This window comes from Rhea americana, unplaced genomic scaffold, assembly GCF_003343005.1.
Source record: "Rhea americana isolate MKP2758 unplaced genomic scaffold, rheAme1 scaffold_13, whole genome shotgun sequence".
In the NCBI taxonomy this organism is placed as follows: domain Eukaryota; kingdom Metazoa; phylum Chordata; class Aves; order Rheiformes; family Rheidae; genus Rhea; species Rhea americana.
The window spans coordinates 1,762,995-1,785,772 of record NW_028185372.1 but is presented as its reverse complement, the minus strand read 5'-3'; the positions used below and the strand labels follow the sequence as shown (position 1 = coordinate 1,785,772).

General features: G+C 34.1%; 1 protein-coding gene across 1 annotated transcript in view; it reads right to left on the bottom strand.

Annotated features, from left to right (window-relative positions):
• SPEF2 (sperm flagellar and cilia associated 2) overlaps window positions 1-22,778 on the bottom strand; it is a 90,947-nt gene that overhangs the window by 10,764 nt on the left and 57,405 nt on the right. Inside the window, exons 33-39 of the mRNA XM_085297694.1 lie at window positions 18,860-18,966; window positions 16,966-17,148; window positions 14,189-14,242; window positions 13,473-13,565; window positions 12,604-12,774; window positions 10,153-10,314; window positions 9,897-10,019 (exon numbers count right to left, since the gene is read on the bottom strand). Of these exons, the coding sequence (XP_085153820.1) occupies window positions 9,897-10,019; window positions 10,153-10,314; window positions 12,604-12,774; window positions 13,473-13,565; window positions 14,189-14,242; window positions 16,966-17,148; window positions 18,860-18,966 (893 nt within the window). The remainder of the gene's footprint in view (window positions 1-9,896; window positions 10,020-10,152; window positions 10,315-12,603; window positions 12,775-13,472; window positions 13,566-14,188; window positions 14,243-16,965; window positions 17,149-18,859; window positions 18,967-22,778) is intronic.

The following is a 22,778-nucleotide window of genomic DNA, read 5'->3' as shown; positions in this document are numbered from 1 at the left end:
GAGCTAGTARAAGTAGTACCAAAGTAAGTAATTTGTACTGATACAGGGAACAGTCTTACAGCTTTTGGAATTTTCTGATTGCTGATATAATTTTATAACTATAATATTTCATAGAAGTTTGTGCACAAAGCTTGATTTTCAGATTTTTAGCTATGATCCTATGTTCCTTTGAACGGTTTGGAGAATGTTCCTTTGTCAGTCTTCACACATTAAGAAAATCCAGTATAGCTAAGAAGCTTTTCATAAAATGGCTTGCTTCATTTGTGCACAGTATGAGAAGAAACTATGGTCAAACCTCACGCTCACTGGAAATTTTGATGTATGGACCACAGAGTAGATTGAGGAAACTTTCTTGCTACTATGGCAACAATATGTCACCATGTAGCCACATTTTAAAGTGAGGAAAAATACTGTTTTTAAAATGTTCTGGTTACTTCTAAAGAGTTTTGAATCTTCCTGTATCAGACTGTTCATAAGGGATGCACCTGGAGGGGGTTCCTATGTGAAGAAAGGCAACACAGCCCTGAAATATGCTAGTATGTAGGCTGGATTATTTACAGAATGAAATGTTGAACCGAATTTAGGCAGAGAAATGCCTCTGTGAGTCAATAAAAGCACAGGAAATTCCCTAATTCAGCAGTATGCTTTGGTTTGCTGGGGTTTTTGAAAGGATGGAATATATGTCATTTTAATTCTGCTAAGAATACTCGCTGTGAATATAAATGTTCTTGCATATTTTTCTAAGGCTGACTATTCAAGGCATTTTCTATACAGCATACAGAAGAATATCTGAAGAAAATGAACTTAAGAAATAGAGGAAATGGAACAGTACAAGAGAGTAAGCTGWGGAAACAGGATCAAACACATTGCATACAATTCACTGAAAGCTGGCCTAATTTTTCAGTTTTTGTTTTTAAGTATGTATTTTAATCTCCAAAGTGCAGTTATTTCTTGTCTTAGCTCCAGTACATCAGAGAYAGCATTTAGAAAATTAGCCATCTTTTATAAGGCTGTCTGATGAAGAGTTTGCTACAACATTTTGCAAGTTGCTCCAATGGTTAATCACCCTCCCTGTTAAAATATGCACCTTACTTTCAAGCCTAAGGCTTCAGCTATTGAATCTCACTATGTCTTTGTCTACTAGAATGAAGATGCTTTACATGGATTTTTGGAGACTGAATTCTGAACCCTCTTTAACTTCTCTGATCAGGTAAAAGGACTGAGTCCTTGAATTTTCTGGTACAAGATACGATTTCCAATCATTCTTGTGGTTCTTCTCTGAACACTTTTCAGTTTACAGCTTCCTGCTGGAAGTATAGATACAAAAACTGAACACTGTATAGCTGTAACTCCACTTCCAAATCTGAATGCAAAGCTACTCAGCATTCCTCCTTTCATAAATACAAGGATGTCTTCAGTACCTCTTGGCCCCAACATCAGGCTGRGAATTCAACATTAATTGAATATCCATTATGATATTAAACTACAAGCAAGTAGTACCTGTTACTCAAAGTAAAAAAAAAAAAGTTGTTATTGTCAGGGCCTGCATACTTCGGTTTATGAATTATGCCTTTACTTTGGCTATATATAAGTATGTACTGGTTTTCATGTGCACTGTTTGACACTTCGCCATGCAATCCAGTTCACTTTTTATTATGTACCATTCCTCCAAAATCTGTGCTTTTTTCCAAATTTTATCAGTGATGATTTTATGTTCTATTCCAGGCCATTGATAAAATATATAAACAATGTAAAACAAAGAAGTAACCCTTCAAGAACCTCACTTGAAATTGCAATTTATGATTTCCAGCAGCTGAAACTCCCTTTTACCTCCTTGGGATTTACAGAGAGTAGACATGCTTTTCTGAAAATAAGACCATTTTATTTTCACATGGAGAACTTCAGTCTGCAAATTAAAAATAAAATTCAGATTTAACACTTAATAATTAAAGCTGGCTTTTATGAAAGAAGCAAGATATGGAACAAAAGCAAAAGTGTAAAGATTCCAAAACATGCAAAAGATAGAGCTCTGTCAAAGTAATATTCTTCCCATGAACAGAAATAAACTACAGTGTTGCAGTAATACGATGGAATGTTTCAAAAATATTGGATGAAATAAAATGAAGTTTTGACTGAGCTGTACCATGCTATAAGAAGAAATGATTCTGGTAACAAGGCAGAATGTATGCATCATAAAGTCTGTTGTCATAAGTAAAACGAGGATGTTGAGGTTTTAGCATGGTTTGCGGGGGCACAACAAGGTTACATCTGTTTCTAAGACAGTACTTAGCTACAATGTGCCTGTGTGGTTAGCACAAAATATGTAGAGAGAAGAGACACAACATTATTTGCCTGAAGTGATAAGCTTACTGGGTTCTGTTCTGAAATATGTATATCACATGTAGATGCTTTGATATGCTACCACTGGAGTACCAACTTTCCTTTCAGAATTTGATTGTCTGAAATCAACAAAGAAACAAAACTGTCATTGATATCAGGAAGTTCTAACAATTGGACAAAATGTTTATTGATTTATCATGACAAAAAATGGAATGTATTTTACAGGAAGGCCCATTACTCACGATCTAGCTATAACTATGCCGGTTATAAGAAGAAGTTATATATGCCAGAAGAAGTTAGAAGAGAAATGCCAATTAAAAGAAAAAGTTATATATGCTAGAAGAAGTTATAAAAGAAATGCCAGCTTCTCTTTTTGGAATGCTACTATTACTTTTTTTTTGATACAGGTTATTTAGAAATCTCATTAGAAATATTATCGCTACCATTAGCAAATACTATGAAGGTGTCATACTTTGTCAAGCCTACTTGGCCACAAAGTAATAAAGATATATCAAAAAATGTAAAAGTATTCTGTGCAGAGCACTTCAGAAAGGGCAAAGGTCTCTGGTTCCCTATGAATGTACTGACTTCAATGGGACTATTCGTACTCTTAGAGAGCACCATACAATTGAGTACTTTGATGAACCAAACCTGAGAAGGGAAGCTTTAGAAGTCCCATGTGATTGTTACCAGGGTACTGCCAAATGCAGAAAAAAACCTTCCCAAATGATAGAGTAGTGTGCAGGTATGAGTAGACATCTGTGAAGTATTTACTCATTAATTATGTTTCTAAGACAATGTAGAAAACACAGTGTTTGATAACAACTTGGGCACTTGCTAGATTGCAAARTAGATGACATACTGAGTACAGATAATCACAAGTACCTATTTGCTGTGTCCAGTCTTCAGAACACTTGATACTGTAGATCAGAAGATGGTGAATCACTAAAAACTAAGGAGTTATTAGATACCTCAATGGTGAATTCCAGAGTAATTGTTTAGAAATGGTGGTCTAAAATTTTTATTTAAAAACTGTGAAAAAATACAGTTTGCACTATCTCATAGCTAGCTATCATTAGCCACAAGAGAATGAAAAAGTTGAATAAAACTGCAGGGAGATACAAACTTTCTATTATCAAGAAAGTTTCTGTGAAAAATATTGCAGGACAACAGTTAGGAGAGTCAGTGACAGTCAGACTGGACGGAGAAAAAGAGGCAACGACTTCTGCACAAGTAGATAAGGAGAGTGTTTCATGGAGACTCTGCACAATCTGCCAAAGAATGCAACAGCCGCTAGGTGTCATCGTGTGCCATAGAGATTTTTAGACAAATACCTATTCTACGTGAAACTCCCCAGTTTGTGTCTGTAATAGTTTCCTCTGATTCAAAAAAGACTTTTAGTAGATTACTCAAAAGAACCGTGTGAAGCCTCACTGTAAAGTCTAACAACCACCAATATTACGTGCAGAATTATTGGTGGAATCCCRAATAGGGTAGCCCCTACCTTACTGCTTCTCTGGGGCCTGCTCTGTGCAACACCACGCAAGGGAGGCTGCTGGAAAGCATCATCCAACGCTACCCACRCGTTAGGGCTGTGCATGGTGCTGCACTGGAGAAAGAGAGTGCAGATTTGTAGTGGGTGGTAGCAGAATTGTGCTGTAAGTGGAAGGTTAGAAATCGAAAGGTTAGATAACAAAGATTCATCATCTCTGCTATTAACGAGTATTACATTCTCAGGTACATCATGTCCTTTTGTAGTTACTCTTGATTTTAGAGAAAACAATGCTTTCATTTTCTTACTTCATTAAGTATTAACTGTAACATGTTAAAAATAYTAAATCATTTCTATCATATGCTATGCATGTTAACAAAAGTTGACTAGATATCTTAGTTCACCTACAGGAAYGGGACATGCAGTATTCTATAGAAATTATTAACAAACACACTATCAACTATATTTAAAGTTCAGAAACCAGTTTCATTTTATTTAGAAATATCAGATTATTTGATCTTAATAAACCATATTCTTTCTATTTTTTTTTTAATTTTAAGTAACAGAATATGTGTAATCACTGCAGGATTTGACTCTTCCAATCATAAAAGAAAAATTCTCTCCCATGGAAGGAAAGATTGTAGATCTAAGATCCATTTCTTACAAACTTAAAAAATTTTTTTAATATTCACCAATCACAATTTTTCATACTTTGATGTCTTTAAGTGTTGTGATTTCTCTATCAATTGACTGTGCTTGTTCAGCTCTTTGGAGAATGAATTTAAAATCCTATGAAAAGGAAAATGAAAAGACAATTAAAATATTATTTCATGCAGCAGCCTGACCCATCTTCAAATTTTTAATAATAATCCCTGTCTCCCATGGGGTAAGCATCCTAACTTGTGGCTGGAAGAGTTTGGTCAAAACTGCAACTTCAGGGGAGATATATTACTATAAATTATACTTCTCCTAGGTTAAATAAAATGTCTTCCAAAGCAGCACTAAAACCTGCACTGTCATTGAGCTGAAGCACTATATGCATTCAATGCATTGATGAAAACATGTAGTGACAATTGCAGAAAGAAAATTCATGGCAAATTCTAAAAGAGTTACTGTTACTTCACTCATATCACCGAGATTATGTCTGCATGTTGTCCATGCAATGCCATTGCATTCAGTGGATTTATGAAACTGCAGTGTATCAAAATGCAATTCTGTAAGTAAGCAAAGATCTTAAGCATGTGCTTAACTTTACCAGTACAGAAAGACATTAAAGCTTTGTCATTTAAATCAGTAAATATCATGCAAAACATAAAAAGYCAAATTCTTTAATAGAGAATCTCTTTAAAATATGCTTCATTTCAGACTGAACTAAAGCAAAACTTCAAGGAAATGAAAATAAAAGAAAAAAAGTAACTGCAACATTTGTAATAATACATGCTGACATTCATTATATTTCTTTGCAGTTCTGCATTTTTTTATAATACTAGATTTGCTAATTTTCAATGGTTTTGTATTAACACATTCTTCTTTATTTCAAACTTCAGCCATCCTTTCTATTATGAAGATAGGATGAACAAGAAATTTAATAAACAATGTGATGAATATTTACTACAAAAATAAATAATAATATAACTTTTTAACATTTTCTAGTATTAGTTGCCAGTAATTACATTTTTCCCTTAGAAAACCTTTTTTTTTTTTTTTTTGCAGATTCTAGGGCACAGAGACTTTATAAAATAAATGAATTTAAATTCAAATACATATTCCCATGGATACTCTATGCATATTTTGAAGATACAACCCTTTTTCCAGAAGCATAAGCTACCTGTATTTAATGATGCCTCTTATACCTTGCAAAATATCAGGAGCATTTCAGTGAATAGTGAAGATCTAGGTTAAAAGATTAATTTTACCAGTCCTTTGTTTTAGAAAGTAGTGTTAACATCTTTGACTTTAAAGAAGAGGCCTATTTCAGTACATTGAGTCTGAAAAAGAAGTTTCAATTCCGGTTTGACAAAAGTAAATGTTAGCAAATGAAGCGTTCAGCAAATTYATTATCAGTACTTATCACTATCACATGAGGCAGATGATGATCTCAGTAAACTGTCGCATTTTTGGCATATAAATTTTATTATGAAACTTTTAAAGTACTATATAAAGTACAAGTATATATTCTTGTAAAATATAAGAATTTTAAGGAAACTACTGTTAATCATTATGGAGCAAACGATATATAGTGTCATTGTGTTCATGTGTGTGGGAAGTGGAAAATGTACGTTCTAACAATACCACAGAGGTGTATGTTAAGTATCAGTCTAAAAGTAAGAATGGTATAATCTAAAATCATGATCTGATGCAGCAGGGTGACAGAACAGCATTTAAGAATGTGGGAAGTATTTGAAAGAAATTTTCCTCTGGACAGATTTAATTTGTGTAACTACCAGTTTTTCAAAGGAAACCAAAATGACAAATAACTCCAAAATGCTGAAAATATAGCCCCCCTAAGGATTTACTATTTCTGTATCTGATGAAACAAATTTAATGTTCCTGTTACATGAAGAAATATTGTTATCATTTTCAGTGTAAGAAAGACACTATTTTCCATGTATGTTTGCATTTCTTATGCTTTCCTTGATGGAATACATGATGGAGAGCAGTCAAACACAGGCGTCTCTTAGACTACGTATTTAAATGCCCTTTCACAGAATCAAGCATTGAATTAAAATTTCCTTCCCYTGCATACTGGGACATTTAAAACACCACATGAAAAAGGCTTCTCAAGTTTCATAAGTATCACAGCTACTGCCTACGAGCAGATAGTGATTCAGCAATGCTTTTTTCCCAAGGTGTTATATATACAGCATATATAAGTATAGTATTGACTATGAACTATATGCTCCACCTCATAATCCATACTGAACAGAATCTGTATGAACTCTCCCTGTGACAGAAAGCCTTTTTGCTCTGTTAAATGATACATGGAGTTCTGAAAGCATGTTGAGCTGTGTTATACTAAATGGCTGCTGTTAGTACAAACAAATTATGTAATAATTGCTCAGTTTACTAGTAAATGCTTTGATACAGGCATATTCACTGTGGTTTATTAAGAGTCCTACCCCAGTAGAACTCCCACTTGGATGAGTATATCTGAGTAATGTTACTGAAATGTTTAACAAAACTACCAACAATAACAGCAATAGTAGTATGATGATTAATTTAGAAGGGACAAGCTTGAAGCAAAGGCCTATATAATTAATATGCATTCAAAACATAGAAATACAATGTGATCTTTTTGACATCCTTCTCTTTAAAACAAGAGTTTTTTAAAAAGGAACTAAGTAATGGCAACAAGACTATTCAGGATTTGAAAGCAGTATAACAGTATAACAGTTTTGATGTCAGCAAATTGAATGCTAGTTATTAAACTATGCTTGTTATCCTCAGTAATTATAAGAATGCAGTCTACTCAAAGTAAATGATTAATGCAAGCATTAAGGGTTGTAGAATATGTTGCAGACTATTTATTTAGATTTATCACARTCAAAAAACAGAGTTACTAAAATATCTTGCTGTTACTGTATTGCTGTATCTGTGACAGTCTCAGGATAGAAATAAGGCAGGATATGCAACAAGAAGTAATACCAAACCTTAAAAAAGGCCTTAATATTCATTGTTAGACCAAGTGATATATTGGAAGAAAGCAGATTTACTTACTTCTTCCAACTGAATCAGCTGGTCTAATAAAAATATTGTCTCTCAGTTATTATTAAAAGTATTTAAAAGCAATTTATTTCAGAATGTAATGGAGTGCATACATAAAGACACACTCACATACAGGTATAGTCTAACTATTCTAAAGGAGAATTTCATCTGATAAGTGAAAGAATATGTTAATAGTGGTAGACCACTTGTCAGTTCTTATCGGGACTGAAAAGACTTCTAACTAGGACAGAAAAGATCAGAAAACAAAATAGTAGAATCCCCATGCTTATTCATCTTTTGGCATTTGTACTGAGGCTAACAAAATGGTTATTATCATGTAGGTGGTTGCCAGCCCACTGGTATATAAACTAAAACAGCAAACTCCCTTCAAAAGGTCAGCATATATCCCATCAGTTATTTCCTTATCACAGATTATTTTGATTAGCATTGAAGAGGTCATCAAGAGGCCAAGGGAATTCAATGCCCCAAATTAAATTTTAAAAACCTAAGCAAAATATTTCATCCTTAGTTTTCCGCAAAACGTTTTATTTTCCACTGTTTATGACAGCAGTAGTAGAAGCATTTTAACCTTAGAAACCACACCCTATGTTGCTAAATTTATCTCGTAAAAGATCTCAAAATAACAGCATGGTGGTTGAATTTCATTTTTTATAAAGATTTTTATAGTCACAGGAGGATTTCAGAAAAAATAACTGATGCTTAAAGTATTGTTTGCTTAATTTGGAAATGTTTTAGAAAGTAAAAGTTTACCTGTTCATCAAATATAATTCTTTGAAGAACTGTGCAAAGAAAACTATATTTTTGGACCACATTTTTTTTTGACCAGAATCCTACATAAAGCAGTAACCATTGGGTCTCTGTGCTTGTTTGTTGCTGAATATAATAATTTGATCCAAAGTTGAGTAAGAATTTGTGGTCTGAGCTCTTCCCCATTTAATCAGAATTTTAAAGTAAGACAGTGAAGTGTTGATTTCATGTATAAAACATCAGTCTATATTTACCAATACGGTCAAGGAATATAAACTTTTCTTCTTTAAGTACAAAAATAACTATATCTGAGATACTGTCAGCATAAACCTTCTCAAGAGGAAAGTCTAAGGATAATAAATAACAACTGAAGCTCTGCATCATCTAACTGCCAAGTCAAGAGACACAGGCATCGAATCAATCTGCCAGATAGTAGAAAATGTATTAATTGACTGTGAAGATACCTATATATCTTTGGTAGAAAAGGCGTGGAAATTTTGACAACAGTGCTGCCTTGAACATAACCTACCAGCCACAAATAACACAGGTGATTTATACATTTAAGCTTTGTTCTCTATAGCAGCTAATAAATCTTTAAATGTATCCTATAATCTATTCTTTCAGTTCCATAAAATATTTTCTACCAAGAGGAGTACTGAGGGATTAGAAATTTTGATTAAGAATATATTCTATGCTCTTTATATTCAGCTATTGCTTAGTGTGACAAGGTTTTCAAAAGAAGTCCTCCTCCTTGAAAGTAGCAAAGTATATCTATGCTTAGTCTACACTCCAGTTCAGTGTTACTGTCTAGTAGGTCTATACTCTAGTTCAGCTTGCATTGTATTTGGCTTTCATGAGGAGCTTGCAGTACATTGAATGTTATGAAGTCAGTAATGTGTTTATGTAAAGAATAGTCCCTGAAATAGATCATGTATATACCACAGAGCTAGCTTAAGAAATGCTATGGTCTACAAAGAATTCAGTGAGGCTGGAAAACATGTTCAAATTAAGAAATGCAGAGTGTGATTAAAAAACCTTGCCCAAACTTGCCTAATGTGCAAACTATTTTAATGCACATTTAAATTTAGGTGCAGGCAGCAGGGAAGCTCTTCAGTATAGCACAGGAGAATGTCTGAACCTGTACTACTTGTGTGCATGCCTTTTTCTGCAGGCTGGTTGGCCTGGCATGGAGCATGTTCTATCATGTATCCCAAAGTGTCCTGAAGTAAGATCTTGTTACTAAAYGGGAGAAGATAAGTCAGCCAGGCTCATTCCTATGGGCGGAGGGAAAGGCAATGCCGTATGTGACATGGCAGTAGAGGGCTTGTAGATAGCTATAAGCCAACAAGAGAGATATAAAAAAATGGGCCAGAAAGCACTGCACTCTCTGGTGGAAGGAGTTTTTATAGAAAATAAATCACAACTGATCTGCAACCTGGTATGTTCTATATACACTCAACTACAACCTGCTACGCTCCAGATAGTGTCTACAATGTGAATTTACAGTATTTCAATTAATTACATTTACATTCCTAGGATAAAATAAATATGTGTACTTACAAACTTCTTGGTCTCAGAAAGCAATACTTACAGGAAGTTTGTATTCTTGATAGCTGTTGATCAAGTCTTGAATGAAAGGATGCTTCAAAAGGAATCCAACTGGAATGGGTGTCAGATCTTCACTGCCTATTTCTCTGTATATTTTCACAAAATGCTTTAAGAAAAAATAATRCCCATTCAATTCATTAAAGTATTTTAAAAAATCTAGGGGAAAGTAAAGCTTACAGCAGATATTTCTGTAACATATAATGTAAGGTACAGAACCTTATTTGCATCAACCAACCTACCATATCATAGCTGCCCTCTATCTGCAGGCTATTAAATCTATGTTTATCTTCATCTTTACTTCCTCCATTATGAAACACTTTAAGTAGAGTTGCCACAGAAATTATTCCTTCACCTGAGTAATTCAAGATTTCTTTTTCATCTTCTTCTTCTATTAAAGGTTCCTCATTTATCAGTATGTCAGTATAAGAAAAAGCATAGGGAAATAAAGTATAGATATAATACTTAGGGATCAGTAGTTTGTCAGTAAGTCATCTACTTCAGTTAGACATTTATAAAGAAGCAGTAGATTATATTTACAAAGTTTCATTCTTACAAAACAAAAATCATCAACACACACAAAAATATCTACTGTAATATAGAATGAAGGAACTGAYTGTTAGATTCCTGAAATATCCATAATGTTGACACTAGTAGAGCTAACACTTTCTCAGTCCRTGTTCCACTGAGAAATTAATGTTTCAGAGGTATTTCCTTAGGCAACTACCAATCACAAGTCATTACAATATCAACAGAGAATAAGAGAGAGAGAAAAGATGCTTTAAGTTAGGTATGGTGTAAGTGCCTACTTGTAAGCTAGGTATCTAAGCTGCTATTACAAAGCTCATTTAAGATGTGCTGAATAGCTCTTTAGATTCCACTGACAATATATATTAGATACCCACTATCTGTAATGGAACTTTGAGATTCAGGTCACATGTAAACAACTACAGGTAGACATCTGTTTAGGTGTCTTAATTTGGCACTGAACACCACCTTGGGTGTCTTCAGGGATCTAAGCCCTCCTATTTGATGGAGCTTGACTCAATATGACATGATACCAATCATTAATTATTCTTTGCCCCCTTGTGGCTGTTGAACGTCCTGCATGAAATGGTGGCCCTGTTGAAACCAATGGTTAAAACTCTCATGGACTTCAGTGGAACATTGTATTATTCATTTTCTTCTTTCTACATTTAAAACTATTRTTAAACAGCACACATATGGAACACGGCATAAAAGAAAGAAAAGACCGAAAAGATGTTTTATCRGTCCTGCAATTCTCTGAGCACTAACTTACAAAAGATAGCTATAAAGTCAAAGAGAATCCACATGTGCAACGTGTTCACTTAGTATCTAACTCTTAGATATTTCTAGATTTCCAAAGGACTCCTGAAGATGCATTAAGCACACAAACTCTCTATATAATACATGGATAAAGATACATCAGATAGAGCAGAGATTCACAGCCAATACATTGAGTGGTAAACTAAGTATAGGTGGAATATAAACTGCAGCCCCTCCCCCCAAATATGTTGCTAATTCCAGATTGTAGGGAACTGTTTCCCTCTACTTGTGACTCACAGCCTTAAGAAGTCTTTGACAAGTAGATAGGAGCCAATGCCAGCGCAGTTATTTACAGTCTTAGAAAAGTTGGGAGTTTGGGGACAACCAAACAGACCAAACCAAACCAAAGTCCAAGGAGGAGAAGAGGTTGTGTTGCTTTATATCCAGTGACCTGACAGAGCTATCCACCGAAATACGGGAGACTAAGTTCAAATCTACTCTMTCTACCTGGGAGCACAGTCTCCTCCCTTCTGTGCTGTCTCTGTGAAATGTGAAAATGATCTTGCCTTATTCAGTCTCTCCCATGAACAATTTCACATTTCCACTAACCCCCTCATATATTCATTTGAGCTAATTCTGCCCTCATTTCAGATCTGTGTTCCTGCTCTAAAACTTTGCTGTGTCAAATAAAAGCAGATACAGCAGAGTACAACAATGCATTTTGTCACTGAAGTGATAAAATGTAATTATGAGTATATGTGGGGATTAAACCGTGGTAAAATAATTCCCTTTTTATATTGTTTCTGGAGAGCATAACAGTATTTTAAATGTTGAGTCACTGTGGCTGTGACCATGTAGTGAAATATTTTATTATCTAGAGGAGTGAGCTCTAAAAATAATTAAATGAAGCTAAACATGAAGCTAATTATTCATTTATCAACCCTTCTGATTTACAGACAAAATAAAACACTGGAAAATTTAACAAAGCTGTGTATACTTTTAACTAACCTCAAGATACATAGTGAAAAAGCAAGTAAGAACAGCAATAATGTCAGTTTTTATATCTTTAAATGGGAATACCAACAATCATACTACAGTCTAATTCCTGGGTATTGGATTTATTTATCTGGGATAGGGCCAAGGAATGTCCTGCTTTCATCTGTACAACTGTACAAGGCATAGTTACCAAGAAGTATCTTAAACTCTTGTTATTACTTAGCAAGAAACTATTCAGACTCTTGRAGGCAAGCTTCTGAGTGCTATTAGCAAAGTCAGTGGGACTTTGCAGAGGCCCCATGAGGCCAGTGGGGCTGTCTGTGGGGACTGCAGCTAACCAACTGATAACTTGCAAGCAAGAGTAGCACTATTACAATATATACCGATCCCATTTCACTTTGATATTTTACCTCACATGAAGGAAAAGCTTTTTTCCTTTGAATATRTGTTCCAGCAGCAACATTAAGGGCTCTGTAAACACCTTCAGAAGGATCAGGATGAGAGGCAAAATAAAGGAGCATCTGATTGTAGTTGAGAAGAGCAGGATCTTTTCTGGTATCAGCAAATAAAGTGTAGAAAAACTATAAAAGCACAAAAATGTAAATTAATTTCTGCAAGTGATATTTCATCAAATACAAATCAAAGGCTGTAGATAAGAGGGTGAAATAAAGTAGTGACAGCTGAAAWGTTATAGTAACTTTTAAAATATGTTGAGAATTTGTAAATCCAGTTGAATCAAAACAAAAAAAAATGAGGGAAATGGACAGTGTAATATTTTCTTTACTACACTGAGGACTTTCACAGAATGAGTAGAAACTCATACAATCTTATATTATGTCAAGTAAATTCAATAGGTTTTTCCTAAATAGAAGTTTATTTTCTTGAACTCAGATCTCACCTGCATCTTGCTCTTCCAAGGAGACTACCCTAACTATTAGTTTAGATACAGGGATCATTTGCCTCCTTTTTTTTTTTTTTTTTTTTTTTTTTAAATAAAACTTGTCATTATGGAGCAAAATTAATGGTGCTCATAGGAGAATAAGAATAATTAAGTCTTTGTACTATGGTTTAGAATACTGAATTCCTAGATTCTTGTGCCTGCTTCCACATTATTCATAACTCTGAGTTTCTTACATATGAAAATCATATTCTGAAGCACCACCTGACCGCAAAAGCCCCTGAAACTTTTCAGCGTTTATGGAACGAGACCCTTTTTAATGGGATCTCTCAATTTAGAATAGCGAGTGGACTCTTCAAAAAAATCGGTTTTTAAAGTTACCGTTATGAGATGTTCCAGTCTATCGAAAGGCAAAGGTTCTGTGCGACTTTCTGTTACAGTTAGATCTTCATTTCCTTTAAACCATAAATCAATCTGACAAAAAAAAAAGCCATTAATTTTCACCCCTTAAAATAAATTGATCTTTATGTGCAATAATCATTGAAAAGATAGATCACTGTAAGATTAATTCCTGGATTTATTCAAATTTAGAATTTATTATTAATACATAAAGATATCAGAATAATTAAATAGCTGCTTGGATATTTTAACAGCCATTTTAGGAATTATTGAAAATGGAGTGGGATAGAAATGACTTTAAATTTATATTCTCGAAAAATGAGAAAATGAACTASCTATTTTGTAAACCTACACTACCAAGAAGCAGAATATGATGCAGTTTCTATCTGCTTTCTAGTTTCTTCCTATTAGGGGTAACCTTTGCTACCTTTTGTCCTAAATGTTATTTTGGAAGCACCTATCCAAACACTCTTCAGTATAATGAAGGCCAGCAACATGGCACTTCTATCCATGCCTGCTCCAGCTACAAAGCTAAGTGTCCTGATGTAGCTACAGAGCTACATCTACACTAGAAAATTAAACATTCTCAAAACCATTCTCCAATACTAAGGCCAACAAACAGTGAATGTCCTACATCAGTCACCTCTTACCTTCTAAAACAGAGTGGCCACCACCAGATGGTGTATAGAAAAACTCACTTGCCTGAACATTGTGTGAAAGTCTAATCGGTCCACATTAAACCATGCCAGGAACTGAGCAAAGAGTGGCACAATATAGACAATTGAGTCCTACTGCCTGCGGATGTTGCCTTGCACTGGTTGGTACAAACCAGTATAGATGCCGCTAGAGGGGCCAGCTGGGGCACCTCATATTCCCAGCCGAGGGGTCTTCCTGTTACTCTCACTGAATGTTGTTTGTCACTGTTCCTTGTTAAGATAGTAAAATAAAGTAAATGAATCAAAGTTTCATGACATTTTGAATGCAYGGAAGTTTAAGTATAAAATAGAGAATAAAGCTTCTTTCCACTTTTATTGAAAGATATTAACATTTTAAAAATTCTCACTATACTTCCTATTGTATTCATATGATAATACAGGACATCTCCATATATCTTCACAGATGTTAATAAGAGATGTAATAGTCTTTCAGAATAGACAAGATAGACATTAAATTAAAATGTTATTATGACAAAGTTATATAAATTTCATTAACAATATCCTTTTCTCACATTTTGGTTGAATTGTTACAYTCCTGATTATGTAAAACATTGCATTATAGCTCCATTTTTATAATGTGCACATTTAATATACAGCATTAAGCTGATTTTCCTTTAAAAAGCAAAACAATGAAATACAACAAAACAGGAAGTTCCAAATGAATTTAGAATGGAAAATAATTAGTTAAAGCTAATTTAAATTTTTTTCTGCTTTTGTTTTCTGTGCAAGGTAGCAAGGAAAATGGAGCAGAGTAATTGCAAGRAAGTAGACTTCACATTATCCCTGCAATCCTCTTCAGTATAAATATTTTGGAAGGTTTAGTAATTCTCTGCTATTGTTCTTGTCTTAATTTTATGGATTGCACTGACTCATTAACTCTCTAGTGCATCATGTTCCACAGACCATGAATGATTACATTAGCAAGAAAGAAATGAAGAAGATGGAAATGAAGCAAGTACTCAGAACAAATAAAACAGCTTGAAATTTGCCATGAGTTACTCTAAAAGGAATAGAAACAATTCAGATGTTCCTCATCAATAATCCTGAAATCAGCAAACTAACTTTCATTCAAATCCAAAAAAAATCTATTCCTGTTCTTCTCCTAACTGCATATACAAAAATCCCCAAACACAGCATTCTCAATAACATGAACTGTAGAGTTTATACATAGTGCATACACAGATTTTCAAGAGGATTTTAAGTTAAGAAAATTGTGATSTGTTCTCAAATGTGAAACAAGGATAGGTGGACATTAGGACTTTGATTTTCAATATAAATCAGTCCAAGAAMAAAATCTTCAGAGCACTGTAGACCCTGTTGAACTGAGTTGCTTGGGATAGTCTCTGGAAATTCYTGTAACATTCTCTTTCATCTAAATTATATGCCTATCTATATAGGTCTATTCTGGAAAAGCAGCTTCRGCTGGAAAGTTACCTGTGTGTTTATGAACATTTTAATCCTTTTCCTGTTTTTAAACAACTGCATTAGGTTCTATAGGTTCAAAGAGAAATCACTTTCATGGTAGTCTGCAAGAACTACTGGGGGGTAGGTCTATATAGAAATGAGCATATACAGTTGCATATTTACTTTCAGTTGACTGGATGTGACTCAGTTGCAATCCTGAAGTGTGTAACTGAATTGCTGAGTTAAAATTAGCTTTGAACGAGCATCTGTTAAAAAGTCACATTCACCGTCTGCATATCTTGAAAGTGTTAGTATATTTTTAATCTCTCACACTTCAGTAAAACATACCACAACAATAAACAAAYAGCTGCGGCATGTAGACCTGCATATTTTGTGGGTTTTCTGGCTTTGCAGAATTTGTTTCTTTTCAAGTTTGGGGTGGTGGGGCAGGCTGCAAGAAGTTTTAAGTTAATCAAAGAAGTTCTGAAACTGATAGTCCTCTGGAAAAACACAGCCACTATTTCAGAAAACTGCTCGTAGGACATTTGAAAACCAACTTCAATAAAGGTTCTGTAAAATTTACTTAAAACATTCTGAAAATTATTTTAGTATTACCAAACAAATCCTACCTGATGGAATTGTAGAGCTTTATATGCATACAGAGGCTAGCACACAATAAAAAAGTGAAGCAACATTCATCCAAATTATGATTAAGAGACCAAGTGAAAATTTATTGAGCAGAATTAGGAGAATTTTGCTAAAAGAACAAAAATATTTTTAATACTTTTTCATGCACTGTGTTTCCTGATCAACTTTGCTAAACTATGCAATGCAAAAATTTAAATAGAAGCTTTCTTTAAAGAAAAGAATTGGTCAAGGAATTTTATAATTTTTCATATATCAAAGTCTGAAAAACAGTCTTCGTTTGCAAAAGTCTTTAGTGGAAAAAATCTAGAGATATTTAATCAAAGTAGAGGTGGCAAAACCAAGTAGAATAATTGTTTCTGGTTTTGTCTCATATAGTATCAAATGAGTTAACAATAGTCAAACTGATCACAGAATAGTTTCTTTATAACGGGGGATTTTCACTAGAAACAAATTTCTGGGGAAAGTAATAAATGGAACTAAAAAGTAAGCCTAAGTAGCCCGATTTTTGTTACTAATATATATGTATAAGATAGATATTGGGTCCTGCCCTCAGTTTCCTGAAGAAAATTTTCACATAAATATTCTTCAAGAAGTGAAACCTTTAAAATCCAGGCTGAGTTTCCAAATGTGAATAAATCCAACAATACATCATTCAACTCAAAGAGACTATCAGAAGAATATAATTGAAAAGACAAAAGCAGTATAACCTGTGTATAGTATTCCTGTGTAACAAAGCCTGATCCAGTTTCATCAACACGCTTGAAGCTATGTAGAGTTTTGAGAAGCTGTGTCACAGACGGCACTGGCCAAGGCTGTGCTGCTGCTAGCAAGAATCTGTGCCAGTCAATAAGTTCTGAGTTTGCTCCTAATGCAGTTGCCAGATTTTGTAACTATAAAAATAAAATAATAAATATTGTCAAATGCAATTGTCAGTTCCTGTTTCTTCTTTGTCCACACAATGCAGCTACACTGAAGAATTAAATTACGAAACTTACAGCTTACAGTGAATTTACAATTCCACATTGTAAATGAAGGCTTTTGGTTGGCAAAAACACTGATCTTTTTCTCAGTGCCCTCCAATGCTTGTGCCCCATGTCATCTTATCAGAAGCATCTGCAGCCCACCCAAAAACCTTGAAACACTCCCTCAACACAAACACATAAAATAACAATCCTTTTACCTTTTTCCCTCTACACAGTAGACATAAAAGCCCTTTGCTTCTAGGAATCTGAGACCTGAGAGAAGGCATCTTAATCATTACAAATTAAGATCTGGACTCTGCTCTCATTCAAAATGCATGGCAATCTCTGTACTACTAAATTAAGCCAGAGACTGAGGCCACCTGGCATGTACATCTAAATAAATACCCTTACTGTCTAACCAGCATGGCTCTATCCAAATTGCCTATGAGAGACACAGTCCTTAACACAGGCTAATCCATGCATCATGCTCAGACACTGTCTAGGACGGTACTGTGAACTGAACAGACAATTTAGCAGTGTAGTTGGCGTTGTTTTGCTTTTACAGGTGTTACAYCTTGTGGCTTCTCTCTGCTCCCACATTACTTTCAGTGCACAAAAAAACAACAGAAAAGCTGCTTTGCAGCTTGTCGTGCATGTCTTTCTACCACCGAGGATGTAGCATGTGGATATCAGAGTGGAGGGTGAGGACAAATTGAGCTATTGCTAGGTAGGGTAGGTAGAGTGAATGCCTGCTAGGTACCTCTATACTATCTTCTGTTCCACATCCTGATTTTCTTCTCAAGGTTTTTGCTTGGTTTGCTTCAGACTGGAGTTCCAGAGTACTTTTAAGTACTAAGGGTTCTTAAAGWGTAATGAACATGGGATATATGCATGTGCTCTATTAACAAATTGAATGAATCATATTTTTCCCCAAATAATTAATCTCCTTTGCTAAAAATGTATATTTATATACTGATTATGACAGCTGAGGCTAAGTGTTTCTGAATTCAGTTGAAATATATTACTCAGCAACTTTAAAATTGCTTGCTCATGAAATTTATTTGGGTGAAGAATATCTGAATAAAGCTGCCTGTATCATGTAAATTCCAATTAAAATCTTAATATGAACCATGTCTTACTGTCAGAAAGATTTACCAAACTATGCCGAAACTAGTAAGCCTTTTCATCCCATAGGCTTAGCAGCAACATCTGAAAGTAAAATTAGTCAGAGAATTCAGTGACGAAAGTCTCACAAATATTAAATTAAAATTTTTCATGTTCTTAAATCTGAAAATCTTGGATAAGTAAGTCTAATGTCATACAGCTGCAGTTTTTATTCTCATATCTTGGAACAAAGAACATGAATAGTTTTCTTTCAAGTCCTGGAACTGAATTTTCAGTGGTATCTGAGGAGCTGATACAATTTGAAAATCATAAATAAACATAGTGCGAATATAAGCATTTAATTCCTGGTATGGTTGCTTCCAGAATCTTTCTCCAGGGAAACTGAAAAACTGTAAGAAAAAAATGATAATGCCCTATAATCTTTATGCTCTTGGCTTTTTCATGGTAAGGACAAGGCTGCATTTCCTGCACATACCAATACGTCAATTGAAATGAGAAAAAGGTGTTAACTTACATGTGAAAGTGTTAAATTCATCCACTCATCAGGAAGGTAATCTGTTCCAAGATCCGAAGTAATCAAGTCCATTACAATGTCAATAAATACATTTTTTAGTATAAAACCTAATAAAAAAGTCAACATAAAAAATGTATTCGTAATTTTAAAATAAACTTCTTGTGTTAATGAAAATCTTTTAATTGTAATGGCCATAAAGGAAAGCGATTTGTATTGCAATTATGAATTATTGATAACGGTAATATCTTCCATGCCAAAGTTCAATTTTTTCTCATTCAAAATAAATCATGTGCRGCTGATTTAATTGCAAAATATTCAATATTCCGATAAACTGCAATTATTTTGATACATGCCATGATCTGTATGCTGATCACTAATCCATCTCCACATAGTCTAGCTGGTTGTTAGTGTGTAATTCACAAACATCAAAATGTGCACATATTCTGTGTATCTGAATGTTATCACAGCTACCAACCTGTTCTTTCAGTGTGCTCTGTTTTATATTAAACATAAATCTATATCTACCCTTGAAATTAAGGGCATATTAGAGAATAGAATGGTAGATATAGAAAGGTATCTTTAAACTTTCTAATAAAGTTGAATTGCTTCATATAATTTTGCTTGTGGAAGTTAATAATGAATGTCTCCATTAATTTTATTTTAAATAAATCAGAAAATAAAAATAAGTTTATGCATATATGACAACACGTGTATTGATGACAAAACCAATTTCTTTTTAAAAAGAGGAATGAATTTGTTACTACGCAAATAGAAAATTCAAACTTCATATACAATGTTAAAACATAAAACGATCCATGCTGAAATATGTAAGACAGACAGGAGTCTGTCTATTCAGATGTGGATATTGCTGGCTCAATGAGGATTCACTATCAAATGGAATCTTTCCAAAAGAGGTAAAAATACAGGATTTTTTTTCCTTATTACAGCCAAAGTTCTTGGGCCATTAAAAAAGGAGCAGTTATGCACATTATATATCTCTGGCAATTTTTTTTCTTTGAAGTGGAATGAGTGAGATTTTTTAAATTTACAAAGAAAATTTTCAATGATAAGAATATTAAGAATATGCTTGAACCTTAGTTTCATAATATACATATTCAAAATACAGTTCCCATTTGAATTTGTAGGTCTACAATCCCTGCTCTTTGTATCCAAGTGGGAAAACTAGGAATAATGTCCTCAGCACCTCTTAGTATCAGAGAAACCCTGAGATTAGTGAGGGACTCTTCATCTATATAAAATTTGTAGGGAAGGAAAAAAATAGCTTTAGGAAGCTTAAAGTTTGTTGGGACAGGAAGAAGAGAGAAAGACCTGYACTTAAAGCCTTATATGTCCCACCAGAAATTTCAGCATGAAAGCAAAAGCTGAAAATAAATACTAGGAGAATGGCAGACTGATAATAGTGCTCTGATACCTGCCTGAAGGATTTTGAGTTATACTTTTTGAGGAAGAATACCTTTTAAAAGATCATGTGCAGTAAGCTACTTACTGAAGTATTTTGGATTGCTGATTTAATAATTTTAAGGTACCCAGAAATGTGTATTTTAATGAAGACTTCAAGCCACAGGAATCAGATGATTTCTTTAAGGCATAATAAAGCCTACACCATAGAAGTATTGTTAGCAGGAGACTTCACAGAAGAATCAAAAAAACAGGTAACTTCAATGCCTCATTATTTTTAATGGTTCTGGGAGAGAAAAGGCTATGGTCCACAAGAAGGCAATAAAAAGTTTATATGGAATTGATAGAACAAGTTTTTGCATCTTATTTGCAGCCTCAAATTGTCTAGTGCTTTACCATGGAAAGTACAGCTATCATAATTTTTATTTCAGATTATAATAATCATTTCTTAGGCTATCTAAGAATTTTAAATAATTTGTTCACAATACTAGTTTATACAATTTCCCTCTTCAACTCTGACTCTTACACTACTGGAAACCTGCTAACTTCTTTCACTCATGTTATGTTATTGTCACATTATGTTATATATTACTGTTTACTTCCTACTGTGCTTTCCCCATATGACTGTAAATATTTAGTTTAGTTCCTGGATTTCCAGTCATTTTCTACCTTCCTAAAACCTAACCATATTTTGTTTCTATGCACAGCATTCCAAAAGAATACCTATCTCCTTGTGTCACTTTTTATGAAGCTATATGACCTCAGAATGTAACTAGGAAGTTTTTGAGGAGAAAGGAAATTAAAGAACTCTAATCAAGAGGTTAGGTCTGAAGTGGATTTCAAGGATTGGAGACTAAACCTTTAATCACGATTTCTAGAACTTTGATTTGATTGTAGAACRTGCTGGCACATTGCTTCTAGTAAGTTTGACTCTAGTTGATCGGAAGTAATGGCAAACATGAATTATTGAGAGACCTACTTCCTTCTCATGATGTATCTAAGAGGAATGTTCAGATGGAGAGAGGAAACCTCTCATGAAGATATCAAAAAGAGATATGAAATAACTGTTTTTAACATATTTTTAGATATTTTGTCTAGTGTTTATACTATGGAGAATGGACTGGTTTTGCATGTCACATTATATTGCAAGACAAAAGGTGAAAAATTTTCTTTAGGGGGATGCCAACAGCACAGAACTGCTTAATAACCATGGTGAGATGCTGTAAGTGGGCAGGCAGCTGCACAGATGGTGCTGAGAAAAGAACGCTGGTGTCAGTGAATRGGGCTCTGCAAGTTGTAGGAGGAAATGATGCCCTCTGGGAAAGAATAGGAAGAAAATTCCCATTCTTCCCATATGGATTTGTCCATCTAACAAGACTAGTTTCAAGCCAGGAAATGGGGAAAATCAGAAGAAGCAATAGTGAGAAGCAACAGTAAGAAGAGTGATAAAAAGTTAGAAGTAAATATTTGAGATAACCTAAATATAAATGTCAGGAATATTAGAGAGAAACAGRAAAACCTACTAGATATCCAAGAGCACATATACTACCTTGAATTTTGAAATAAAAAGAGGAGCAGAGTGGTTGAATATCTAAGTGAAATTAGAAGGGGAAAATAAAACAGAAGCAGTGCCCTGGCACATCCATGCTCTGATTCAGGAGTTAAGACATCTCTGAAAAAAAAATTCAAGCATGTTAAAAGAACAGGACCTGTGACATTGACAACATGGATTATATACACGTCTGATAAAACAGGGAGGAAGAGTACAAACAGTTCTTTAAGTTCACAGAATGCGTCAGGCAGTAACCATTTTTGATTCAGAAGAGGAGGAAGACACAATGGAGTATCTGCTCTAAATTAGGTTCTGATTAATAAGGAATATTTGAATGAGAGTCTAAAAATTAAAAGTTTTTTGCATGACAGAAGCCTATTGAATGGTGGCATTCCAACGAAAGATAGAAATAAACGTATCGAGAAAACAAATAAATGGAGAATCAAATATTTTAGAAATATAATGTAAGGAGAAATATGTTTAAGATAACCTGCACTTACTGAATGATACTACATTTTAAGCATAATTTCACAGTTATCCTCAACACCTTTCTCATACACTGCATTAAAAGAAAAATAGTAAGCTGTGCCACACAAAGGAGAAATTAGAAGTAAAGCAGCCATGATAGTCACAGAGAACTCTTTAATAGCTTAAAATAAACAAGTAGACTTATTCAAAAATGTAAACATGAATTATTTTGCATCACTCACCTAACTCTGTGGTGCTCAAATACAGATGGAGAAAACTTTTAAGACATCTGTTCTAATTATTACTCAAGCTATAAGTAATACATACATTCTACGAAATTCACAATTTCTGGAGCAGTAACAACTTCCTAGAAAGATCACATGACACTTATATTGGGTATGACATTTAGAACAAGTGCTACTTCCCAGCTTTAAGCAGTGTCTTTATGTCACAGGATTAAGTTGAATTACTTTCTGAACC